This window comes from Urocampus carinirostris, chromosome 3, assembly GCF_059441175.1.
Source record: "Urocampus carinirostris isolate Australia breed hairy pipefish chromosome 3, RoL_Ucar_1.0, whole genome shotgun sequence".
In the NCBI taxonomy this organism is placed as follows: Eukaryota; Metazoa; Chordata; class Actinopteri; order Syngnathiformes; family Syngnathidae; genus Urocampus; species Urocampus carinirostris.
Window position 1 is genome coordinate 53,382,084 of NC_142351.1, and position 24,752 is coordinate 53,406,835.

The 24,752-nt window shown below is 41.1% G+C and overlaps 1 protein-coding gene across 1 annotated transcript; it reads right to left on the minus strand.

The window, feature by feature from the left end:
- Nucleotides 1–1,139: 1,139 nt before the first annotated feature.
- LOC148370116 (putative G protein-coupled receptor 173) lies at nucleotides 1,140–11,048 on the minus strand. Its single transcript, XM_088332461.1, has 2 exons — nucleotides 10,112–11,048; nucleotides 1,140–5,605 (listed from the first exon to the last, which is right to left on the minus strand). The coding sequence occupies exon 2, from the start codon at nucleotides 5,466–5,468 to the stop codon at nucleotides 4,269–4,271; it is 1,200 nt and encodes a 399-aa protein (XP_088188587.1). The 5' UTR covers nucleotides 5,469–5,605; nucleotides 10,112–11,048; the 3' UTR covers nucleotides 1,140–4,268.
- Between the last annotated feature and the right edge of the window lie 13,704 nt (nucleotides 11,049–24,752).

The following is a 24,752-nucleotide window of genomic DNA, read 5'->3' on the forward strand; positions in this document are numbered from 1 at the left end:
TCGAGAAATTTGTATTTCTTTTGTACTGCGGAATCCCCACTTACGTCAGCACCATGTTTGTCCTGCATCCTGCCGCCACACTGGCCTTCTTGTTCCAGACAATATTGTGCCATCTAAAGGTCAAATATTACACACGGGCTTTAAGTTCTCTGGTAGCTTGATTATAATACTGGCCATTTGAATCAGCTGTGTTAGAGGAGGTAAACCTAAAAAACAGTTTGCCCTCGAAAAGTTCTGCCCATGCGCACCGTGATGGACCAAACCCAAAGGACCCGGTCAATAATGTGGACCTGGTCCACGCGACCACGCCTTAGACAAAAACGCACTGTTCCTCTGAAATCTCACATTTTTGACTCAGTTACTGCCCTTGTTCCTAAAACTAGATTTCCCACAATGAAATTAACACATTTGTCATAACTGCATTTATCCTACTATCTTTAACCACCTAAACACACAAAAACACCATAACAAAAAATATCACTCCATTATTTGCACAATGAAATCGAACGTGATGACGTATATGCAATATCTGTTAATGTTCCATGACCACTAGAAGGTTGTATATAAGCCAAACACACAAACGAAGAAAATAGGACCTGTTTACTGCTGATGTACGTACCCAGTTTTGTTATTCAACATTTATGTTTTTAGTCAGATTTCGACAAAAAATATCCCACTATTTTCCCAAATGCATTTTTAATTGTATTAGCAACTCCATGAAAATTTCCGTGGCATGTTAGCATTAAACTGCTGAAGTTGTTTGGTTGGTTTTAACGCAAAGGTGTGGGGTTGTTTTTTTTCAAAATATTTAGAAGTGACAAAAAACTCCAATTAGTGACATTAAACATGGCATTTTCTCCTTTATTGGGGGCGTGGGCTTTAGAAATCTGGCTTGAGGAACACAGACTAAGATAAAGAAAACATGTCTCGAGTCTGCCTTTACAAGTAGAAAAACAGAAAAGAAAACCTAGCTCACTTTAAATCAGTAAACACCCAATTTGGTCACTTCTATCAGAGATAACATTATTCTACTTTGCAATCATTAATGTAGCATAATAGTTCTAATTTGTTGTTTTCCCCTGAAGTGAAGCCCTCAGCATCACTTCGGGCCTCCTCAGCAGCAAAGAAGCGAGAATGCATCAAAAGTAGAGTCTTTATTGACGTGTAGGCAAAAGAGCCACCTCAGCTTGACTGTACAGTTTTCACAAGATAATCTTGCAAAGCAACGTCAGATGTAAAAATTACAGACCTAAGATTACATTTCACTTGGACTTCCCATGGCAACATCTGTACAAATCTGACCCCCGCCGACCAACCAGTCTCACATCTGAAATGGAATGCATGCTAATGCCACATTCAAAATCGACTAAAATGACAGGAGAATGACCTCGAGACTTAATTTGGTGACCCGCTGCAACAAGTCCTAGGCTGAAAGTCTTTAATCCAGACTTTCAAGTGTGAGAGAAACATGAATGGACCCGCTAACATTCAGTTTTCACTTTCTCACTGCGATTTATCATTCAGAATTTTGCATTACACCTAAAAAACATTCCCCAACATCACACATCTGCAAATACAGTATTTGCATTTTTTTGCATTAATGTACATCCATTACCTATTCAAATTGTACTTTTTATCATTTACCAATATTTCACATTTTTTATGATATTTTGGGAGAAAATCAAGCCCAAGATTTAATTTGTATTAAATGTTGTGTATTGGTTATAAACGGACTTCGAAACATTTATCGATGCCAGAAATCAGCTCTTTAAAGGGAAAGCCAACTCATAGAATATTCTTGAAGAAGAATTTGTATGTTCCCCCGGAAGCCTAAATGTAATATTCTGATGAATATTGAGTTTGAAGAATAGAAATTGAGAAGCAAAATACACGACATTTTATTCACCTCAAAGGGCGGACAATTTCTCACTTGCTTCTCCTCAAAAAGTCATCTAAGGGGATGACCATTAAACCTCACTTGTTTGCAGACATTCACAAGCTGAGTTAGCATGGCACAGTGACATTTTTTTTGTTGAACAACAAGAAGAAAAATGGCCGCTTCTTGTGACAAAAAACAATAAGTAGCATTTCCTTACATTATGTTGTCAAAGCGTTTTGTTGACTTTTGCTTTAGCGCTGCAACATTTACTTTTAAGTGAAGAGATTCATTTTGAAAATATGTGCTCAAATGTATAAACCCTTTACCTAACTACTTTAACCTGTTTGTATTATATTGGACTGTAGAAAACAAAAAACAATAATCCGTCTCAATCACGATAGATGGTTTCTGTGAGGGAAGAGGCAGAGTTTTACAGATTTTCTCTCAAGCAATACTTGTCACAATGAATTGGTTAAATTTACATGTGCTGTGACCACTCACTTATCACCCTTACATAATGTCCATCAGTCGCAGCTTTTGTTTCATGACTGCACATGATTTTTCCCGACAAACAGACCTTTCATCTTTTTACAGTATTAATCCATGAACACAATACAGTATTGATCTACATACAAGCCACAGCACATTTTTCTTGCTTTCCAACCATTTGAGTTCAATTCCCCTAAATGTTAAAAAAAATAATGTTTTTTGTGGTTTGGGAATCCATTTTAAAGACTTGTGGTCAGTTTTCTAGGCATCTTTTATCCCCCCTCATTTTCTGAATATGACTGCATTGGTCAACACATCAAAACATACTTCTTTGCCCCAATCTTGCCTTGACCAATCGATTGAGGACAACAAACAAGATCATCCTGTAAGATGATCATGTGATCAAGTGTATCAACAGTTCATTTGCTCCCTTAAGAGGGTCCAATGCGGTTCAAGCCAGTAACCTTAATTGTGAAACATGTTCAACATTTACAAATCAAATGTATCTTGTGCGGGGAAAACCGACACACTGGAATCCTGACTTGTGAACTTCGATCTAGGAGCTTAGCTTGGCCTTTTGGCTGAGAGTAAGTGTCCCGGCTCCTAGGCTTTGTAGCGTATTATGAACTGATCGATAACGGATAATGGATAATGAATAACGAAGATAGAACAATAACCCTTAAAAACCCCAAGTAGAAATGTAGACAATTAAGAAGCGACCCAATTTAGAAACAAGGGATGTTTCCTGTTCTTCATCTTCATTCACGGACTAACCTTTAGCTCAATCAGTTTGTTTTCGTACTATCGGTAGTTCAGTTTAGTTCAGTTCATGATTTTTATTTATTTAAAAAAGTCCCAAGACTGCTATCAATGCCTCCTTGCTTTTCTCCTTTTTCAATCTCGCGTCAAGTTTCTTTTGCTTGTTGCTATTTTTCATCTTCTTTTTTGTTTCATCACTTGAGGTTCCCGTCTTTGGGGTAGGGAATTCTAGACAGGTGGGGAACACTACAGAATCTTTGGTTATCTGATGTGCTCTGCTGAGTTTTCCGCATGTCACAATATCTACAATCAAAACTGTTAAAATGCCAGATCTGTCATGATGATGAGTGGGCTGTGTTCATAAAAGATCGCTTAAGACATATTTTTTAAAATCCCAATGGGTGCACCACGCCTACTACGTATTACACAGCAGGAGAAGAGACATGGCAACATGACAGCAGGCGTCCCCTCACACACCTACACACAAATGCGATATAAAAACACACAAGCAGAAATTAGCCTTCCTGTCCAGCCTAAACAGTACGAAATCAAGTCATATTTCAAAATAGTGTCATCTGCTTAACAGGTTTTGTTTACAAATAAAAGAAAACAGGCATTTTTTTTTTGTCTTATGATACAAACAAATGGAACGCACCGGAACAGATGTCCTTGAAAAGGACAAGCATGTAGAAGTTTGTAACGGCTATTGAAATGGTCTTTTTGATTTGAAATCGTTTCCTTCCCTTAGCACGCAAGAGTGCTGGGTTGTGACTCATTCCCTTAAAGTCTTAAAAGTCTCCCCCATTCTTTCAAGTCTTTAATGTTGCAACCAAAACAGTTTGTCCTGCAGTTGTAAAGCTCAGTTCTGTGCCTCGAGTGACACCGACATCAACGTGTGTCTCTATGAAGTAAGGCAACATGATATTAAAAATGGCATCTGTCCCACTTATCCAGGCTGATCTTGCCTATTATTCCATCATGAGGTACATAAAACGTTCAGTTGTGGGCGAGCAGGTGTCTTGCGCCTGTCCCCAAAACCCCTGGCACAAATATTGACATTCTTTCTGGAATTGGCACTCCGCCTGCGCTGGTTGGTTCAAAAACATGGTCTCCTCGTAAAGTTACTCACGTCTTCCCTTCCTCACATAATGCAGTATGCCTCATCCTGGGGCAGATGTTGTTTAGTCCTCCAGTAGGTGGGCAGGTGGGCTCGCATCACTTTTCTAAGATCTTCGTTGAGCAGAAGGCAGAAAATGGGGTTGACCCCTGCCTGGGCAAAGCTCATCCACACGGTGACGGAAAGATACTTGTGGGGGATGCTGCATGACTTGACGAAGACCCTCCAGAAGCAGGCCACGATGTAGGGAGCCCACAGGACCAGGAAAAGCAGTGTGATGGTGTAGAACATGCGGCCCAGCCTCCTCTCAGAGCGCACCTCGTCCATCCCCAGCAGCCGTCGGTGCTGGTTGTGGAGGTTCTGCCTTATTCCCAGCAGAGTGGGCGGCATAGGGCCCCGTCCGAAACCTGCTATCCAGTTGGCTGCCGCCTGTCCAGTGGCGCCGGGACCGTGGAAGGTCCAGTTCTGGCTGATGGCTGGCACCAGCTGGACCGGTTTCATCTTGCGGTGCCTGTACTCGAAGAGCAGAAGCTTGGCATAGAAGCCGTGCGTGGCCAAAACCACAACGGCCAGCATGAGCATGAAGCCCAACGTGTCGTTGGTCTTCAGGTAGCGGTGCTCGAAAATACACTGGTCCTCATCCCGGATGAACTTGTACGTCCCCACGTCAAAGACAGGCGGGAAGGCCATAGCCACCGCCAAGGTCCAAACCATGCAAATGATGGCAGCGCAGGTCCAGATGGTCATGCGCTTGGCGTAGAAGCGGTGGTGGGCAATGGCGAGGTAGCGGGTAACTGCCACGCAGAAAAGCATGAAGGCAGCGTGGAAACAAAAAAGCACAGCCATAAAGGCCACCACTTTGCAGCTTAAGGCGCTGTAGGTCCACGCCGAGCTATTGTGTACCGACACCAGCACAAAAGGGAAGCAGGCAGCTGAGCGGACCGCGTCGGCCAGGCAAAGATCCAGCAAAAAGAAGTATGGCGCTTTGTGCAGTGTCCGGTCTCGGAGAACCAGCAGGGAGACCAGAAGGTTGCCCGCCAGGCTGATGCAGATGATGAGGCCCAAGAAGACCAGCTTGAAGTAGGCCGAGACATCTGAGGCAGACATGCCATCGCTGCCTCCTGCGCCATGGCCACCGCTTCCTCCTCGGGCCGGGCCACTCTGCGAGGCCAGCCCGGCCAGTAAGCTGCCGGGCCCTTCCATGGCGAAGCTTTGGTTGGCCATCGTGCCGCCCTTCTGCCTGCGCACGGGCGTCCCTGACTGGTGTAAGCTCCACTGATCCTCTTAGCGCCGTCGTCTGCTTTACAGGGAGAGGCCTTTTCTACACGTCATCTCTCCCCTTTTGTCTGCAAGCTCGCCACCTGTGAACACACAGACGCACGATTTCATGAAGGTCCGCCTGCGCTCCTTGCCGATGCTCCCCCCAGGTCATCCTCCTCCCGCAGTAAGAGACGAACCGCCACAGAAATCTTTCCCGCTCCTCTTAAGGCTGGGATCAGATCAGCAGCTCGACAGCATGCCAGCTTCTCAGCTCTCTCAGTAATTACCTATCCCGTTGCTAAGATACAACAGCTCGCATACTTTGTGCAAGTGTGGGTGTTTGAGTGAATGCATAGGTGGGTGGGTGAGTGATGGGGGATGATAGGCAATGTTGGGAGTAATGCATTACAAAGTAACATGTTCCTTGATCAATCGTCTCTGTAACAAGTACTTTAACGCATTATTTAAAAAAATGTTACTCAAATGTCGTTACAAGATAGTGTGCTTACTTATTAAAATAGTTCCCGAAGCTCAATGGCATCTAATCAGTACCTGTTCCTCATTTGCTCAGAATATATTATTTTTGGGGCAGAACGGCGGCACACTGAGGTCATGAGATCGAACCTTCCTGTGTGGAGTTTGCATGTTTTCCCCATGCTTGCATGGGTTTCCCCCAGGCACTCCAGTTTCTTCCCGCATTCCTAAAATATGCATGTCAGGTTAATTGGCCGATTCAAATTGTCCCTAGGTGTGAATGAGCGAGCGAGTGCCCTGCGACTGGCTGGCGACCAGTTCAGGGTATCCCCTGCCCACTGCCCGAAGATGGCTGGGATGGGATCCAGCACCCCCGCGACTCTACTAAGGATTATCAGTGCTGATAATGTATGGATGGATATTATTTTGTGGAGTTGCCATGTTTATAAGGCCATAGAAAGTACAACTCAGTACAGTTACGGTGGCACTGTTATAAGCACAAAGTATAAGAATTTCTCCTGACTAATATTCTCCCTATTATTAATACATTTTATTTTCATACATTATATATATATATATATATATATATATATATATATATATATATATATATATATATATATATATGCCCTGCGATTGGCTGGCAACCAGTTCAGGGTGTCCCCTGCCCACTGCCCGGAGATGGCTGGGATGGGCTCCAGCCCCCCCGTGACCCTAATGAGGATAAGCGGTACGGCTAATGAGATGAGATGAGATATATATATATATATATATATATATATATATATATATATATATATATGATTGTATTGTATATGATTGTATAAAAGCTGTATTTACAACAATTATATAATAAAATGCTGAAATTCGGGTCAGTTTAAATTTTGTTGTGTCACCGGTAGCGAACTGTAGCCAGGGCCTGGGGAGGGGGCATGGCTTACAATGGAACAACTAAATCAATGGGCAGAATTTACGGTAGAAGTGTGAATTTTGGTATTCTACTTTGTAAATGTATGTTCTCAATACACCATGCCTGGAAAAAAAACTACAGTTTTCTGCAATGGAGGTGGAACTCTTTGAAGGGTTAGATAGCCCATAGATAAAATTGATATGGAGTATCTCTGCTAAGTGTTCGTTTTCATGCTGTCAAGATTACACAAGAAATATAAAAGCTTCTACCGCTTTGACTGGTTGGTGTACACATTTTCTTTCTTTTATTAGGTTGATAAGCAGTTTGGGGGGGTCGGCCGTATGTGAGTATGTATGGTAATTTGTAACTGGTTACTTTCGGTGTAACTTGCTTCTTTTTGGTGTCAGTAAATATTAAGAATGAAGACTGATTAATAAATCTTCCATTGTCGGCCATTTATGGACTGACTGGCATCTGCTTTTGTCAGAGGACAGGTGGATGATTTAGTCAAATATAGAACTCGTAAACGTTTCCAGTTTCTTTTACAGACAAACTTAAATACGTTTCGGCTTATTGTGTAGGTGGATATCATCTAGTCTTTTTTAATCCAAATTCTCTAAAGAAAATGCTTCTTGGTGAATGTAAAATCTTCAGAACATGACTGGGTTACATTATCATTGTTATTATAATTATTATCATTATTATTAATATTAGCAAGGCTTTTGAGGCTTAATCAGCTTTTACTATCCCCCTATAAGAAAACCCAACATTTAAAACCTGAGCAGGCAGCGATTTGGACTCCTTTGCTAGCAGTTGTTTTGCTTAGCTTGGCTCAGGTTAGCAACTGTCCTATGTTCCTACCCATTGCGACATAAATAATGATGACTGTATGCTAGAAAACGTTTTGAATATATTATAATTTTTGATAGATTTATACTTGCAAAGTCCTTTACCGGACAAAGACCCTTTAATTTGTTACAAAAGCAAAGGAAGTAACATCATCGAAACACATATCACTTATATTTCCTAGTAGAATAAGAAATCCACAAATCATGCAATGCCTATTGTATGATGGGAATGTGAACAAAACAGGGTTTTGGGGTTTTGGGATTTTTAAGGGTTATTGATCTATCTTCGTTATTCATTATCCATTATCCGTTATCGGTCAGTTCATTATATGCTACTCTAAATTTCGGAATGAAAGGATTTTTTTTCCTCAGTGATTTAGGATCTAGTATCCGTATTGTCACACGCCACTGCCCGTCAAAGCCAAAGTCTGGCGCTATGGATTTTTTTCCTACCCCCCTTTGAGCCGTCATAACAATGCCCAGTGCGCATTTTCAAGCAGAACGCTAATAGAGATTTGCATACCTGTTAACCTGTATGGTTTTGCCGTACAAAGTACGTTTTTTATGCATTTTAAGACGAGTACGACGTACAAGGAAATCTGTACGGAAAAACGCAAATTTGTCAATCACATGTGTCTGCCACCTGGGAATTTCCCATCATGCATCATTCCGAAAAAAAAAAATGGTGTACGATTATTTTGTATTTTATACGGGAAAATACGACAGTTTGTACGGGCATGGAGCCCTGGAGGTTGACAGGTATGGATTTGTGCCTCTGAAAACGGTGAGTATTTATGATTTTCTTATTTAATTTTCACTCATTCAAAACACAGATTTATGACTAGGCTTTTAAGCCTTGTATATTTTTCTGTGGTACCATTCTATCATGTGTTTGTTGACTACAGTCATCACGGAGTGTATGCCAACCCCCGTTTTGTATCATCAATAAAAGTTATGTTTGCAACAATTCCGTGTTTCAGTGTTGATAGTTTTACTTGATTATAAAGAAATCAAAATTGCTGCTGTCAGATCAGTACAAGGTAGGACATCACTAGAGGGTAGGACAGTTTTCCTTCCTACCTATCGAGACATCCCACCAATACCCAGTAACGCTGATAGTGATTTCCCGGTAAATGTGCGTGTTTTCATCATACCTATAATTTGTGCCATTGAAAGTGAAGATACAATGAGTTGAGAACTTACATTTTTCTCTTTTATTTAGTCTTTTCTGACCCTTTCACTGCTTCAGAATACAATTTACTGATGTAGCTTTTAAGCCTGGGGTGTTTTTCTGTGGTGGCTTATAAGCATGGTGTTTGTTGACCATAGTTATCGTGCAGTGCATGAATACATGCCAACCCTCGTTTTATATGATCAGTGACAGGACTTTTGAGTTTAGGCTGGTTTTCATGGTTCATGGATCCCTTAAACGCCTGGGATGTCGGGGCACCACTTCCCGGGATGTGTCTTTGGCAAGTACAGAGGCTGGGCCTTTTTGAGGTTAGAGATTTGTTCCCCCGCATGATTTTACGTGATTGTTAAGAAAACAAAATTGCTGTCGGATCAGCCTACGACAGGACGTTTCGACAGAGCAGGTCTCATCTCTGAAGAGTGGAATGACACTGATCTGAGTTGAGAAGAGAAACCTCCAAAATCATGCAGGACATGTGTGTCAAGATCTGCTTTACACCAAACAACAAAAGTGACCAGATGAAGAGATGAAGGTGCTGTACATGAGTCAGATCAGGAGGCTTCGCTTGCTATTGCTCACCATGGAAACCAGTATCATCTATTTCATGTAGGGGAAAAACGCCTACCCAAAAATAGCCTGGTGAGGGATGGCCGCATGACACACCACAGGAAGTAGTGCCCCTTCAACCCAGGTGGGTAAGGGTTCTGTGAAGCGTGAAGTGAACTTACGTTTTAAATGACTAAATCCTTTCTTTCAGTAATGCGTCCACACTGTTGATAGGTGGTGATAGAAGAGTTTGTGCATGTGCAACGAACACACCGTATGCTTTGAGTGTCAGTGGAGGAAAACCTCACCCCCCCCCTCGCCCCCCACCCTCTATCGCCACCACCGCACCCTTTCCTGCAGCGCACGTATATGTGCACGGCGAGTGCAATGACGATGGGGCAATGGGAGGCCTTTTCATCAAATGTGCTCGCCAGGGTGGGCCTTCCTCGTCGATGTAGGCCATGCACACAAGCACTAAGCTCATGTTGAGCAAAAATCGCAGCCCTTCGCCACCTTGACTATAGAATATTACGCGAGGCCTGCCGGGCCCAGGAAAATACACAAACAGGTGTCACGGCTCTATTCTTCCCCAACCCGCCTCTGTGCGTGCGTGAGCGTGAAATCATCTCTAACGTACCTTTCATTTCCGTCCTTTTGCAAAATAAACCCAAAAATATCCAGGTCCCGTCTCTTTGTCTCACTGTCACTTGAAGGAAGAGAAAAGGAAAAAGATACAACGAAGCATCATGCCCGTGTTGTGTACAACACCTGTTATGCATAAATCCATCCAAGAGGACAATCAAAGGGGAACATATGAAAAACACGGAACACCCCTGTTGGCCCCACGGAAGACTCAGCATCGGATCAGACGAGCCCAAGATGAAGAAGATGCTGAGCCTTCTATTGACGCGACAGCAAATAGAAAAGCGAAATGGAAAAAAATCCAAACCAGACGTGTTTCTGTTTGAGCATCAGTCGTGTCATCACAGTCGCTGCTGCATCACGTCGAAGGCTTTTCAGAGGAAAAACGAAAATAAAGGAAAAATGGACCTTGTTGCGCTCATTTCTCCAAATTATGTCAGATTTTCAACAATTTGAAATCCTCCCACAGGCGGTGGAAAACGGCAACGCGGCCCCGCCGATGCTCTTGATTTGGTTTTGGGCGACTGGCACCGGAACAAGCGGTCCGCGAGCAAGAGCGTCTCCATAAATCTCATTCTCCATCTTTCGGCGAGGGGGGATGTTGCGAAAAGAAATAATGAAGGCTTTCCTCGCGACGAATTAAGCGGAGCCTTTGTGTCGCTGTCCAGCAAAGGTGGACGCTTGCGAGGGAAGAGCCCCATCCGAATCCGAAAGAAAAACCTCCATGACGGCGTCACCAGCCTAGAGATGCACGGCACCCGTGATCTGAAGTCACTGGGCCTGATGGTGGCGGGCCAAAGAAATGAACATTTAAAAAAAAGAAAAGAGAAGAAAAAGCGGTTGGCTTGAGCGAATTCTTCCCAAATACTCCCTATTATGGCTGCTCTCTCGGACGCAGCTCGGAGATCTGCGGAATCACTCGGTTCCTTTCGGAGAGCGGACACATCGAGGAGGGAGGGGGATTGAATGGGGTGGGTAGCTTGGTTGTGTTGACCCCCCGTTTATTTGCGGTTGTCATCATCGCGGATTGCTTGGGGCGTTTGTGTAATCGCTTTTATCTCAAATAAGAAGGTCACATTTTTAACAAATATGTCCCTGAAATTTGTGTTTCATTATTCATATTCTGTTTGAGTGCAAAACTAGTGACATGTTCTGATGATGAAACAAATCAATCAATCAAGCCACTTTTTTAAGATGGGGTGCGTCGTTAGATGTGTCCTTAAAAACCCGAAAGTTAAATATGTTTTCCATTAAGGGCTCATTGTATTCACATACTTATGCCTTATTTCCCACCGCGCCTATAGTTTTAGGTTAATTTTAGCAAAGCTGACCGGGGTGGAACATGTCATGTTCGAGGAAAGGGACCAGAAAGGGGTTGCTGGAGAGTGACGTCATGCTCGCCCCTGCCCCTTTTTAGTTGTTCATATTTGTTGTGTAGCATGAAAAATGTGAAAGTAGGAAAATGCCTATTTTAAGTACAGCCCCAAAGCCAACCCAAACCCCAAGAAACATGAAAACAAAGTTTCGAGTGTGCCTAGTCAATGCGCACCATGAAGGAGCTGACTAAGGCTGTGATCATGACTTTACGCCAGAAGATGGCGATAACAAAGCTAAACATTTCGTACAGCTCATTTTACCATGTGCAATATATATCTAAATAAGTGAGGGAATCTTTCTCATATTCTCAAAATAATTTTGAAATGCAGTGCTTTGCTTTCGATGCCCACCGGTGGTTGACCCACAAGTGGTTGGGGAAGTGTGTTATATTTTACCACTAGATGTCACTGTATTGCATGGTGCAACCAGAAATGAGTGCTACAAAGTACAACAAAGAATACAAACTAGAGACTCAAAGTGACCAAACAGCACAAATTTCTTCCCATTTTTTTACCCAGCCTTTCACAAGTTTTTTGACCTTTTCGGTTAACCACATCAACAAGATGACAAACAATGATGTAACTGCCCTCTAAGTGAGGCTTATTTTGTGTAAAATAAATGCAAATTTCTTGACCTACATGTACTTAAAGATAAGATCACATTTACATGAGGGTTATTCTATTTTTGTCACATAAGTGAGTAGACCCCTCACATTTCTGCAGAGATTTCCACATTGGGTTTCATCGAACCACACTAAAGAAACATCACTTTGACACAATGAAAGGTAGTCTGTGTAAAGCTTATACAGTATAGCAGTGTCAATTCATCCCCCCCCTCAAAAAACTCAAAATATAGCCATTAGTAGCTAAACCCCTGGTAACAAAAGGGAGTACACTCTAAAGTAAGATTTCCTGAAGTTCAATATTTTGTGTGGCCACCATGATTTTACAGAACCACCTTAATCCTCCTTGCCATGGATTTTACCAGAGCCTCACTAACTGCCACTGGAATACTCTTCCACTCCTCCATAACAACATGACTGAGCTGGGGGAAATTCGAGATCTTTTGCTTCGCCACCTACTATTGGATTTACATTTGAAGACATGCTTGGCCTGTCCATCCCCTTTACCTTAGCCCCTTTAGAAAAGCCTTGGTCATCTCAGAAATGTATTTTGGGTCATTGTCTGGCCAGAACATTGCCCTGGGACCCAGTTTCTGGAGTGAGAGGATAATTCTCTGCTCCAGTATTTCACAGTACATACTTGTACGGGCTTGAGTTTTCCTCATTGAAATGCAACCCTACAATTCCAGTTGCACTCATGCAACCCCAAACCATGACATTCCCAATACCATGCTTGACTTTAGGCACGTCACAAACATGTTTGTACTCCTCACCTGGATGGCTAGCTCCATCTGAGCCAAAAAATAATCTTTGTCTCATCAGACCAGACTACATCTTTCCAGTAAGCCATGGCCTATGTTGACAGACTTATTTTCTTCACTGATGTTCTATTAAACATTATAAATAAATCTCTGCAGACATGTGAGAGGCGTACTCAATTTTGTGACATACTGTATACGTTAACAATGTCGAACTGAAATAAAAGGAGCCTTACACTTTATTTTCCACTGTGCCTATCTGCTTTTAGTTTGATTTTAGAAAAAGCTGTTCAGGGGGGAACACATTAGGTAGGAAGAATGGGGAGCCAAGGGAGTGCTGGAGAGTGACTCAATACTTTCTCTGTTGTTAAAAACATTGTTTCTATTTGTTAGTGTCGTGTAAAAATGGTGAATGTAAGAAAAGGCTTCCTCAAGTATAGTCCAAATGCCAACACAAACCCCTAGAAAGATGAAAAAAATAAGACTTTGTTCGAGTAGGTCTACAAAATGCAAGTACTTGTACGCACATTATGAATGAGCTTACAGAGGCTACAATGATGACATACACCACGAGATGGCGGCCAATGGTAAAACAGTTCCAAATTCCACGCGGCTCCTTTAATATTCAAATCCATAACGTTTTGTTTTTTTAATAAATGAAGTTTTTCTACTACGAGGAAGCAGTAAATGATACACAATGCTCTGCAAGATCCCAGTTCCTCCTCACTTCTGGGCCAGCCTTCTACTTCTGCCAAAACAGGTGGGGAGGATCACAATCACAGCCGCTTTTGATCAAGATTGAAGACAAGCAACCGGTGCTGGAACGTTGACCATTGTGGTATTTGAAGCTGACCTGGGTTTTCACTCAATTTTTGAACTTATATACAGTGAAGAAAATAAGTGTTTGAACACCCTACTATTTTGCCATTTCTTCCACCTAGAAACCACGGATGGGTCTGAAATTTTCATCATAGGTGCATGTCCGCTGTGAGAGAGATAAACTAAAAAGAAAAATCCAGAAATCACAATGCATGATTTTTGTAACGATTTATTTGTGTGATTTAGCTGAAAATAAGTATTTGTGCACATGAGAAAATTAATGTTGATATTTGGTACATTAGCCTTTGTTTACTATTACAGAGGTCAAATGTTTCCTGTAGTCTTTCACCAGGTTTGCACACACTGCAGGATGGATCTTGGCCCACTCCTCCACACAGATCTTTTCAAGATCAGTTAGGTTTCTGGGCTGTCACTGGGAAACACAGAGTTTGAGCTCCTCCAAAGATTTTTGATTGGGTTCAAGTCTCGAGACTGGCTGGGCCTTGCTAGAACCTTGATATGCTTCTTATGGAGCCATTCCTTGGTTTTACTGGCTGGGTGCTTCAGGTCATTGTGTTGGAAGACCCAGCCACGACCCAACTTAGATGCTCTGACAGAGGGAAGGAGGTTGTTCCCCATAATCTCCCAACACACGGCCCTTAGCTTCTCACATTTTCTAATGATTGCTCCAACAGTGGACATTTTTTCACCAAGCTGCTTGGCAATTGCTCCATAGCCCTTCCCTGCCTTGTGGAGGTGTACAATTATGTCTCTAGTGTCTTTGGACAGCTCTTTGGTCTTGGTGTTACAAGATAAAGTCTTACTGATTGTATGGGGTGGACAGGTGTCTTTATGAAGCAAACGACCCCAAACAGGTGCATCCGATTCAGGATGATACATGGAGTGCATTTGGACTAACAGGTCTTTCAGGGTCAGAATTCTAGATGATACACACGGGTTCAAATACTAATTTGCAGCTGTATCACACAAATAAATTGTTTAAAAAAAATCATGAATTGTAATTTTTTGATTTTTCTTTTTTGTTTATCTGTCTCACAGTGCACATGCACCTACAATGAAAATTTTAGAACCCTCTATGATTTATAAGTGGGAGAAACAGGGTGTTCAAATACTTATTTTCTTCACTATATATTTTTTTCAATTCCTTTCTTGATTGAAGCCTGTTTTCTTCTGCTAACCCGCTGCTTTTTCAACTTCCCTTCTAGGCTCCCTCCGCTCTGATAGCCAGTGTCTCTAGCCCTGCGCTCACCCTTAATAAATTTTGTCCTGTGACATCATGCTCTTTGGGTCTGTTCCTTGGGTAACTGGCGCATTTGGTTGCTTATTCTGGTCAGGCCTAACACACAATGTCCCTTTGAATATTTGAATATGCACCAGGGCTTATATTTTGATCGAGGATAATGGTATCACAAACTATCTGCTGAATTTATTTGGAATGGAAGAATTAATTTCAAATCTGCCACCAAGGGTGGTCACCATTGTTTTCGTGTTTGTCTGATGTGGCTTTTGAAATACAGGCCTTTATATCTTAGGTCACTATTTGGACCGAAGTTTGGGTGCATATCAAGTTGAAAATTTTGGATTTACCGCTGTACAAGATGAAAGATTGTTGTTGTCCCTTTTCAAGGTTTCTTCACTTTCCTCATGTTGAGGTTTTTGAGTTTTTCTATGCCCTCATGTAGGTTTTAGATCAGGGGATGGTGTAATGATGGTCTGTAAGTCTGTGCCGCCCTTTGAGACTCCTTGTGATTAAGGGCTATACAAATAAACATGACTTGACTTGATTTGACTTTCATTCGCCCACGTTTGCAGTGTCGTGTGTCCGATAAGACGAGCAACTCCCACCAGCGTGACAAGACGACATCAGAGACACACATGAGCCCCGCAAGCGTGTCGTTGCCTATTTGCACATCAAGCGAAGCTGAACGCTCTCCGGAGGCCGTTCGCTCAAAGTGCCCATGTAACTTTCATGCTGCAAGATTCCTTGAAAGGCTTTGCGATCTGCCGCGATGAAAAGGTTGAAAACTCATTTTCTCCTTTGTGTAAGCTCGGGATAGATGGGCCTGTTCAAAAATGGAAGCCCTTGTAAAAACTTCCGTCTCTTTGAAAATGTCAAGCTGTACTAGGTTTTGTTTTGTGAAAGACAAAATAGGAAGAAATAGTCGAAGGATTTTGAGGAGAAGGTCACTTTAACCCTCAAGAAAGTGTCAGAATCTCATGAAACACAAGTTGTATTCTTGGAGGCAAGAAAAGAATCATTTTAAAGTTATGATATTGTAATAATTCCTCTATTATGAAGTGTAAAGTGGTTACATTAAGCAAAATTAGTCTGCCTTTTTTAACTAAAAGTTTTAAACTTATGCGCAAGAGTTAATATTTGTTTTTGTTAGACATGTCACAAGAGATACCTGGTCATCTCTACAAAGAGACCCATGAACATATCAGTTTTTGCTCTAAAAGCTTGCAAAATATTTACATTAAAGGAACATTGTGTATTTTTGGACCACTAGATGTGGTTGTATAGTGTACTGCAACAATCATTGCTAAAAAGTATGAGGAAGAATACAAACTATGGACCCTCAGAGAGACCAAAACGCATCATTTTGCTTCTCATTATTTTACCCAGCCTTTATAAGATGGCAGACAATTATATCAGCTCTCTTCAGGTGAGGCTCGCGTTATGTCAAATAAATGCTAATTTCTGGACCTACAAGTATTTTTTTTAAATGCACATTTATATGATAGTTCATGCTTATTATCTAACTCAATAATGTTTTTTTTTGTAAACTCAATAATACACATTGTCCCTTTAAGTCGTATTTTTCAAGATATGTTTTTCTTTTATAAAAAAAAAAATTGGTGTGCCTGTTTTACTCACTGTGTCTTCGTATAAAATTGTAGATTTGGAAGCAAGACAGGGTAAAGATTTGTCATTTTTAAACAAGTTTCAAAGTGCAACGAAGCACTTTTGCTGCTATGGCTTTTGACGTGGCCGAACAAAGCAAACAGGTGAGATGTGATGCTCTTAGTAGAATACTGAATGTAATTGTCACTTGAGCAAAGCTCCTTGCAGGAAGTCATATGGAGGAAGTGATGGATTCATCTTCATCTTAAAAAATAACCACAACACTGAGTTGAGGTGTGTGGAGGCAAAAATATGGTACTGCAATGAAATGCTCACCTTGAGTTTCCCTTGATGAGTTAGGTGATAGAACCATTTTAGCAAGTAGTGATTGAATACAAAATGCAGAGAAACATATATTAATGGATGGTATTTATTTATGCTTTTTTATGCTTGTTACTTAATTGCAGAAGATCAGTTTGCTGTGTATTTGTGTAGATAAGGACTCAACTTTGGGACAGTATAGTTCTTTCGGGGAGACGAGCTGCCCCACCACCATTCGCTTCCACCCTCCTCTCCCTCTCCTTCTCCCTCCTGCCCCCTCCTCCAGCTGGAATACAATGATGAAACACTTCAGCTGATTTCACACAAGGGCAGAACCTATACAAATGTACCTGTTGCAATGTCAGCAAATGGTCAAACAAGATATACTGTAGATCTATCTATCTATCTATCTATCTATCTATCTATCTATCTATCTATCTATCTATCTATCTATCTATCTATCTATCTATCTATCTATCTATCTATCTATCTATCTATCTATCTATCTATCTATCTATCTATCTATCTATCTATCTATCTATCTATCTATCTATCTATCTATCTATCTATCTATCTATCTATCTATCTATCTATCTATCTATCTATCTATCTACTTGGAACTCCAGGGCAGCCATTTATCTCCATCTTGCAGTGTTGTCAAGGAGTTATTCACTTATGCCTGCCACCTCTGTCCCACCTGAAAGAGAAGTCATTTGCAAAAGAGGAAGCAGATAAAACCAAGTGCTTCAGATATGATATTTAAATTGTGTGAAACACGTAAATCCTGTTCCCGTGTCACTAGGATTCTCTACACCTACCATCATGAGTTTCCATTACACATCATTTACAAATCATTTCAGTTTTTGTTTAAAAGTAACACAACAGCTCTTCTTTTTAATGGACCTGGGTGGCAATGGGGGGCAATTCACGTCAGGACTGAAGTTGAACCCACCGGCACTTACATTGCAGGCAAATCAGGTAACCACTTTGCCATCCACAGTCAGTGTGACAAAACTGTGCCTTTTGCATGGATGTAAATTCAATGATTTTGCCCAGCAGAGGTTATCGCACCGAAATGTTTAAAATTTCTTAAAGCATTGAACCAGTTTTTGTCATTATTACTGATTCGGGGCACCTGCGGCTGCCCCGTTGGCGCCGGCAGCCGCGGCACCTGATTGGCTGTTGGACTCTTTTTAAACTCCCGTCTTCCGAAAGGAACCCGTCAGACCGTCTGCAGACCTATGCTCTCAGCCAGGCAAGCTTTTGTAGTCTCAGACATTATCCTTCCCTGTTTTCCTGCCTGATACCTGATGCCAACCTTTTTCTGGACCCATTTCTGCTCTTGCTCCTCCGTCCCGGCCATTGACCTGTTTTCTCGCTGTCAACGACTACCCTCGCTCGACACGGAAGTGCCACTTCTGCGTTCCTGCCATCTGCTACCTGTGACCAACGATCATCGGATTGTGCATGTACAGCTCTCTTTCTTAATAAAAACTGAGTAAAACGAACGCTATTGGGTCCTGTCTCCGTCCCTGGTCAGTGACAGTTTCATATATTTGCTTGAAACACAATGCATTGGTAAAGTGGTGTCTTGACTCACCACAGCGATTTGTGGCAAATGCTTCATAACACTGAAACATTTTGGCACATTGGTTCATATTGATTCACAGATTCAGTAAGCTTCGGTGTCTCCATCACGAGTGTTGAGGATTCAAAACATTTGAGCAATGTGAAGTGGGAGCCTGGAGTATTTATGGTACAGGTGGCTAATTGTGTAATTGGAATCACCTGGGGAAAGGAATAGTGAGGGGGACTGGAAATGGAGTAATGCTGTCATCTCTCGAAGAAGGAGAGGAACTGTAGGCACGAAACCATGACGGATCGATCGGTTATAAATCCATTACAATGCCGCTAGTTGCTGCAGGTTCCGTATCTATTTTGAATTCTGTGTCTGCTGGCCGCCAGACGTGCTGCCAGGTTGCTATGTGCTGCAGTACGAGACATTGAATTAAGAAATGAGTATCTGCTAGAGAAAGGAACATCTGCTCGACAAAAAAAATTAGCATGTGCTGACCTTAGTCAGAAGTATGGGTGGATGTAAGTCTAGTAAGTTGTAAGTCAGATGTTACCTGATGCTAAACCTAAAAGACTTATTCTTTTGAGTTGGTTGTTAATCAACTTAAAGAAGTAATAGAGGAATAAAGTGTTTTTAAAGTGTTTTTTGACTTAATACTTGCTTCTCCACCTACTATTGAAATGCTGACTACTAGTGATCTAGACGAAACCGTATTTTATTCACTGTACCACATTTTACCACATTGATTTGGCTGAACTATTTCCCATAATGCTCAATTACAGCCTTGTACAATGTGGCACCATAAGTAAAGCTAGTGTAAAAATTAGATCAAATGTAATGCATTTTCTTTTGTCATCTACAATCCTAGTGGCCTCACTGTCCAGATATTGGTCGACCAATCAATAATTGCTTGATGACGGTGATATTCTACCGTAAAACCTCGGGATAAAGTGCACCTGAACTTTTGAGTTTTTTGGAGGGTAAAAAATAAATGCATGTATACAAGATTGAAATAGTATAAATAAAAATATAATCCAATTTTCTTATTTTCAATCTGTGCGGCCCGGTACCAAACAACCCATGGTCCAGTACTGGTCCACGGCCCAGTGGTTGCCGACCATTTTGTAAGTGCAGTACTCTCTAGATGTGCTACACATTTGAATTTATCAGTAATGAGTTGAACCACAGCAGTAGGCCGGCAGTGGCTCAGGACCAAGGGGTCGCAGGTTTGATTCTTGGCTCCTCTGGGTTTAATGTCGAAATGTCCTTGGGCACGACACTGAACCCCCAATGTTTCCGATAAGCAGGTAGGCCCCTTGCACGGCTGACGCCGCTATCGGTGTGTGTGTGAATGGGTAGGAATTGTTGGGAATTAAATATTAACATGTATCGTTCACCAAGTTTTTCGAATTAGTTATCTGACTCCATTAACTAAACACAACCCACATTCACCCAACAATGCGCGCTCATTTCTTGATGGAAAAGATGATCAAGAAAAGACGACATTTTCACACGGGGGCAGATTTAATTTCTTTAACAATAGAACTAAGTGAACTCCATCGTAAATGGCCGAATTAGTCAAATTAGTGTCGTCTGAGTCTCTGGGAAACCCCCTCTTCAAGTCCTCTCACCTCTCCTCTCGGCCCACGCCTCGCTCCAAGATGGTGTGCCGGCTCCTCCCATGGGCGTGTCAATGGAGCCAGACGTGAGCTCCACCACCTCGCCGCGGTGTCTGGAAAACTCAAAACAGCGGAGAGCGTTTCTCAAACAATGCCATGCTCCGTCATCAGGGCCTTTCTGCGTCGTCGGATGTGCTGATTATCTTATCAGCCTTACGTCCCGTTCCCGCCATTCCTGTAAACAATATTTCCTAGCAGGGTGCCCTGAACTTTCACTGCTCATTGAATAAAGGTACAGTCAGTAAATAACTACGACATTAAACTCAATAAATGTAACTTGCACTCAATCGTATAAAATCCTTCATAGTCAAATGTATAAAATCCTTCAGTGTGAACAGGTTGTAAAGCATTTTGGGAGGTCTTTAGTGACTCTGTTACTATATAATTCTAATGTAAATATATATTTAGTAGGCTAGCTTCCAAAATGCTGCTTTCAGGAGCAGCATATCAGCGTGGGTTTTACACTCCGAAAAGGAGCTGCAAGTCACTTCACTGCCGGAAACATTACCTATGTATGAAGGCTAAGTGAGTGTGAGGTTTCAGGAGACATGGAAGGAGATTGTCCGCCTCTCTTAGCAACAGATGGAGGCGCTTGGTCAGAGGGAGCAGATGGATGAGGTGCAATCTGTTAACATGCAAGAGTGAAACCACAGTTGACAGTCAGCACTGGAGAAAGACAAAGGCCAGTGATTTATGTTGCACATTAGAGGAATAGATTTGATTTCATGCTAATACTTTCTGGCAAGATGGGCGAAAACAAAATAATCTCCATGTGTTTTTTGGGAGGCTTGTTACTAAAGTACAATTTACACGACTCTCTATTGCTCTAAACCCGATAAGATGACGTAGCAGTTGTTAAAAACTTCAATTATCTGAATTTCTTGCATGTAATTGCATTTGAATAGCAGGCCACTAGTGAGGGCCCTAGTGAGGTTTTCCATCAATCTTGATTTTGGAGGCCCTTTAAATTCTTCCATTGAATGCCAAATGTTGGCGTAGCCAGTCCGTGTCCCGCTGCGTGTTCAATTCCTGGTTTCTGACGAGTATATGCATGAAGAAACAAGAGCTGACGAGATCAGTTCTTTCAAAGAGTTTTATTCCAAAGAAACAAAATAGGAAATACACAGAATATTCTGGGCTTGTGATCAGGACATATGCCTCCTTAAACGCACCGAGAAATGGCTGCCCACGGTTTTTATAGGAAAGGGGCGTGGATTGACTAAAACGAAACAAAAAGTTTCTAAGGTGGGATTTTCCAGTCATTAAGGGAGTCACATATATCAAAAGAAACCCTTGTTAAAGGGATAATATGTATTATTTAGTGCCTCCTGGTGGTAAAATCAACCTTATTTGAAAGAACAAAAAAGATATGAATTTAAATAATAAGGAAAAATATATGAACTGTCATAATTTTTTAAAAAACACTCGAAAAATAAGCATATATTTGACATAAGCTAATCCTTACCCAGAGAGAGCTGACATCTTGCTGCCAACGCTACCCTCAAAACCTTTTTTTCCTTCTTTTCTTTCTTTTGTACTTAATTTTAATCATCTCTTTGTCTCCCCCAAAAAATCTAAAGAATTCAGAACATAGTGAAAATGCAATAGTTTTTGCTTGTGGTTTTTCCTTTTTTATATTCTTTTTATGATGTTTTATTTTATTCCTTTTCATCTTCCTTTTCTTCTTTTTTTGTCTGGCTTTCTTTCTATTTTCATTTTTTCTTTCTTTTGTCCCCCTTTTCCTTTTTTTCTCCTTTTATTGTTTTCCGCTTTGTGTTTTTCAACCCTGAGCGACTAGAATGTGTAAAGCTCAAGCCAAAACCGTTAAATTTTTCTTGTCAAGTCATGTTTATTTGTATAGCCCTTAATCACAAATAGTCTCAAAGCGTTGCAGATAGATAGATAGATACTTTATTCATCCCCGTAGGGAAATTCACACTTCCAGCAGTGTTGAAAATATAATAATGATAAAATAAAAGAAATAGAATACATAAATACCCAATATAGCGTGTTTATATAGAGTATTTAAATAGTGCTACATAAAATACACGCTGTAATAAAAATAGGGTGATATGCAAATGTGGGGGTGAGGTTTAATGTGGGCTTTTGCTCCCCCGGGTGGAGTTAAAGAGCCTCATGTCATGAGGAAGAATCTCCTCAGTCTGTCCGTGGAATAAGACTGTGACAGCAGTCTGTCGCTGAAGCTGCTCTTCTGTTTAGAGATGATGCTGTGTAGTGGATGTGATGAATTGTCCATGATTGACCGCAGCTTTTTCAGTGCCCGTCTCTCAGCTACAGTTGTCAGGTTGTCCAGCTCTGTGCCCGCAACAGAGCCCGCTTTCCTCACCAATTTATTAATTCCTTCTTCTTAGCGCTGCCTCCCCAACATGCTGCCGCATAGAAGAGGGCGCTTGCCACAACAGTTTCATAGAACATTTGCAGGAGCTTTTTGCAGATGTTGAAGGACGCCAGCCTTCTGAGGAAGTAAAGTCGGCCTTGACCTTTCCCGCATAGTTTATTGCAAACCACAGACTATTATTACAGACAATTATTACACCATCCCCTGATCTAAAACCTACATGAGGGCAAGGAAAAACTCAAAAAGCTCAACATTGAGGAAAATGAAGAAACTTTGAGAAGGGACCGCACATGTGGTAATCCCCCTTCCAGAATGACCAGGCTGCAATGTTTTGTTTTCCTCCTTTGGGAATTTTATTAAACAAATGAAAAAATACTTCCTGTAGAACAACACTAAAGAGTTTGCCAGCTGAAAATTACAGTATATTTCTCTTCCACTCCTCATTTTATACCAAGATGTCCTCATCGGATCCAGGAGTAACCATGTAAATCACGCAAATTATGCATGATTTACAGCTTAAAAATGGGCTTTCCAGCCTGCAAGTCACACTTTTATGAAAACTTGCATAACTCAAAAAGTTGAGCTTTTTTCACCAAATCTGCACTAAATATAGAAAATTCAGAAGATTTCCAACCCAGGAGAGCAAGATTTATGATTCTAGCATGCATGGTTCAAAAGTTATTGTCATTATTAAATGATTGCTTTTTCGGACGTTTCAGGCGCAGATAAGCTTAAAAATGGGCTTTCCAGCCTGCAAGTCACACTTTTATGAAAACTTGCATAACTCAAAAAGTTGAGCTTTTTTCACCAAATCTGCACTAAATATAGAAAATTCAGAAGATTTCCAACCCAGGAAAGCAAGATTTATGATTCTAGCATGCATGGTTCAAAAGTTATTGTCATTTGTTGTACATGATTCAATTGTTTGTTTGTTTGTACATGATTCAGATTGAATCGTTTCTTGTACATGATTCAATTGTTTGTTTGTTTGTACATGATTCAAATTGAATCGTTTCTCTGGCGCCGTCACGAATGGCAGCCACTCCAGCAGCTCCCGTGTTATTTTCGATTGTTCTCAGTTATTTTCGATTGTTCTCAGCTTAGGGATGCTGCTGGAAAAGTGAATTTCCCTTCGGGGATGAATAAAGTATCTATCTATCTATCTATCTATCTATTTAGGGCAAGGAAAATAACCTTTGATGAAACCATTTTTTTTTCACTCAAGATAGGCAAAAAAATGGTATCTTGAATACAGTTGTATCAAAATACTAGGGCAAATCATTGTACAAAATACGATAAAATAAGGTATGTCTTGTCAGTACAACCCCTTTGAGACTTTTGGTGATTAAGGGCGATATAAATAAACATGACTTGACTTGAATTGCCTTATGCATGTTGACACTAACAAAATATGTGCTTTGGTGGCAAAAAAAATTATCAAGTACGTAATTGTATACTTAATGTAATCACAAAACAAAGAAAATTATTATATCAGGATCAAAACTGTCTTTTTTTTTAATTTAGCAGTAGCTTTTTTCATAATTACCAAGTGTGCGTAAGGCTCTGATGCTTATATTATTCTTAATGTTATCATTGTTTCTTATTATTGTTATTATTGTAGAAAAAGTTCAAACCTTTTTAAAACGACAGTGTGTACTATTTGACCAATAGATATTGCGTCACTGTGTGGTGCAATCAAAAAAAAGTGCTATAAAGCAGAAGTAACAATGCAAACTACAGAGATTTAAAGTGAACGAATCGCAACGTTTTAATTCTCATTTTAAATGCCCAGGCTTTTTGAGGTTTTTGGGTACCTGGAACAGCAAGATGTCGGACAACTATGTCAGCTCCCTGTAGGTGAGTCTCATGTTATGTAAAATAAATGCTGATATCACTTCAATAAGTGTCTCCAATGTTGTGCCGCCTGAAGACAGCTAAGGTGCCCTGTTCTGAAAATAGCTCAACCATTGCTGGGTCATTGTGATTTTGTAGTAAAATTATTTTTGTATTGGTTGACTTAGTCTTTTTAAGCCCATTTTTAATAAATTACCTGGTAATAACATAGTAACAACATAGTAATAACATGATAAATTGTTATTTTAAACATATCAAACTGGGCACCCTTTGCGCTAATTAGTAACAAAAAGTACCTCTCATATAGAGAAAGGTTGGACAACTAACTCTGCTGTACAACACGGGCATAACCAGCCCGTTATGGGGGGCACTCAAGCACCCCCAAATTCCAGCCAAGGACCCACC

What these genes read in the sequence shown, in the direction of transcription:
- LOC148370116 (XM_088332461.1), bottom strand. Translation starts at nt 5,468, where the DNA reads ATGGCCAACCAAAGCTTCGCCATGGAAGGGCCCGGCAGCTTACTGGCC.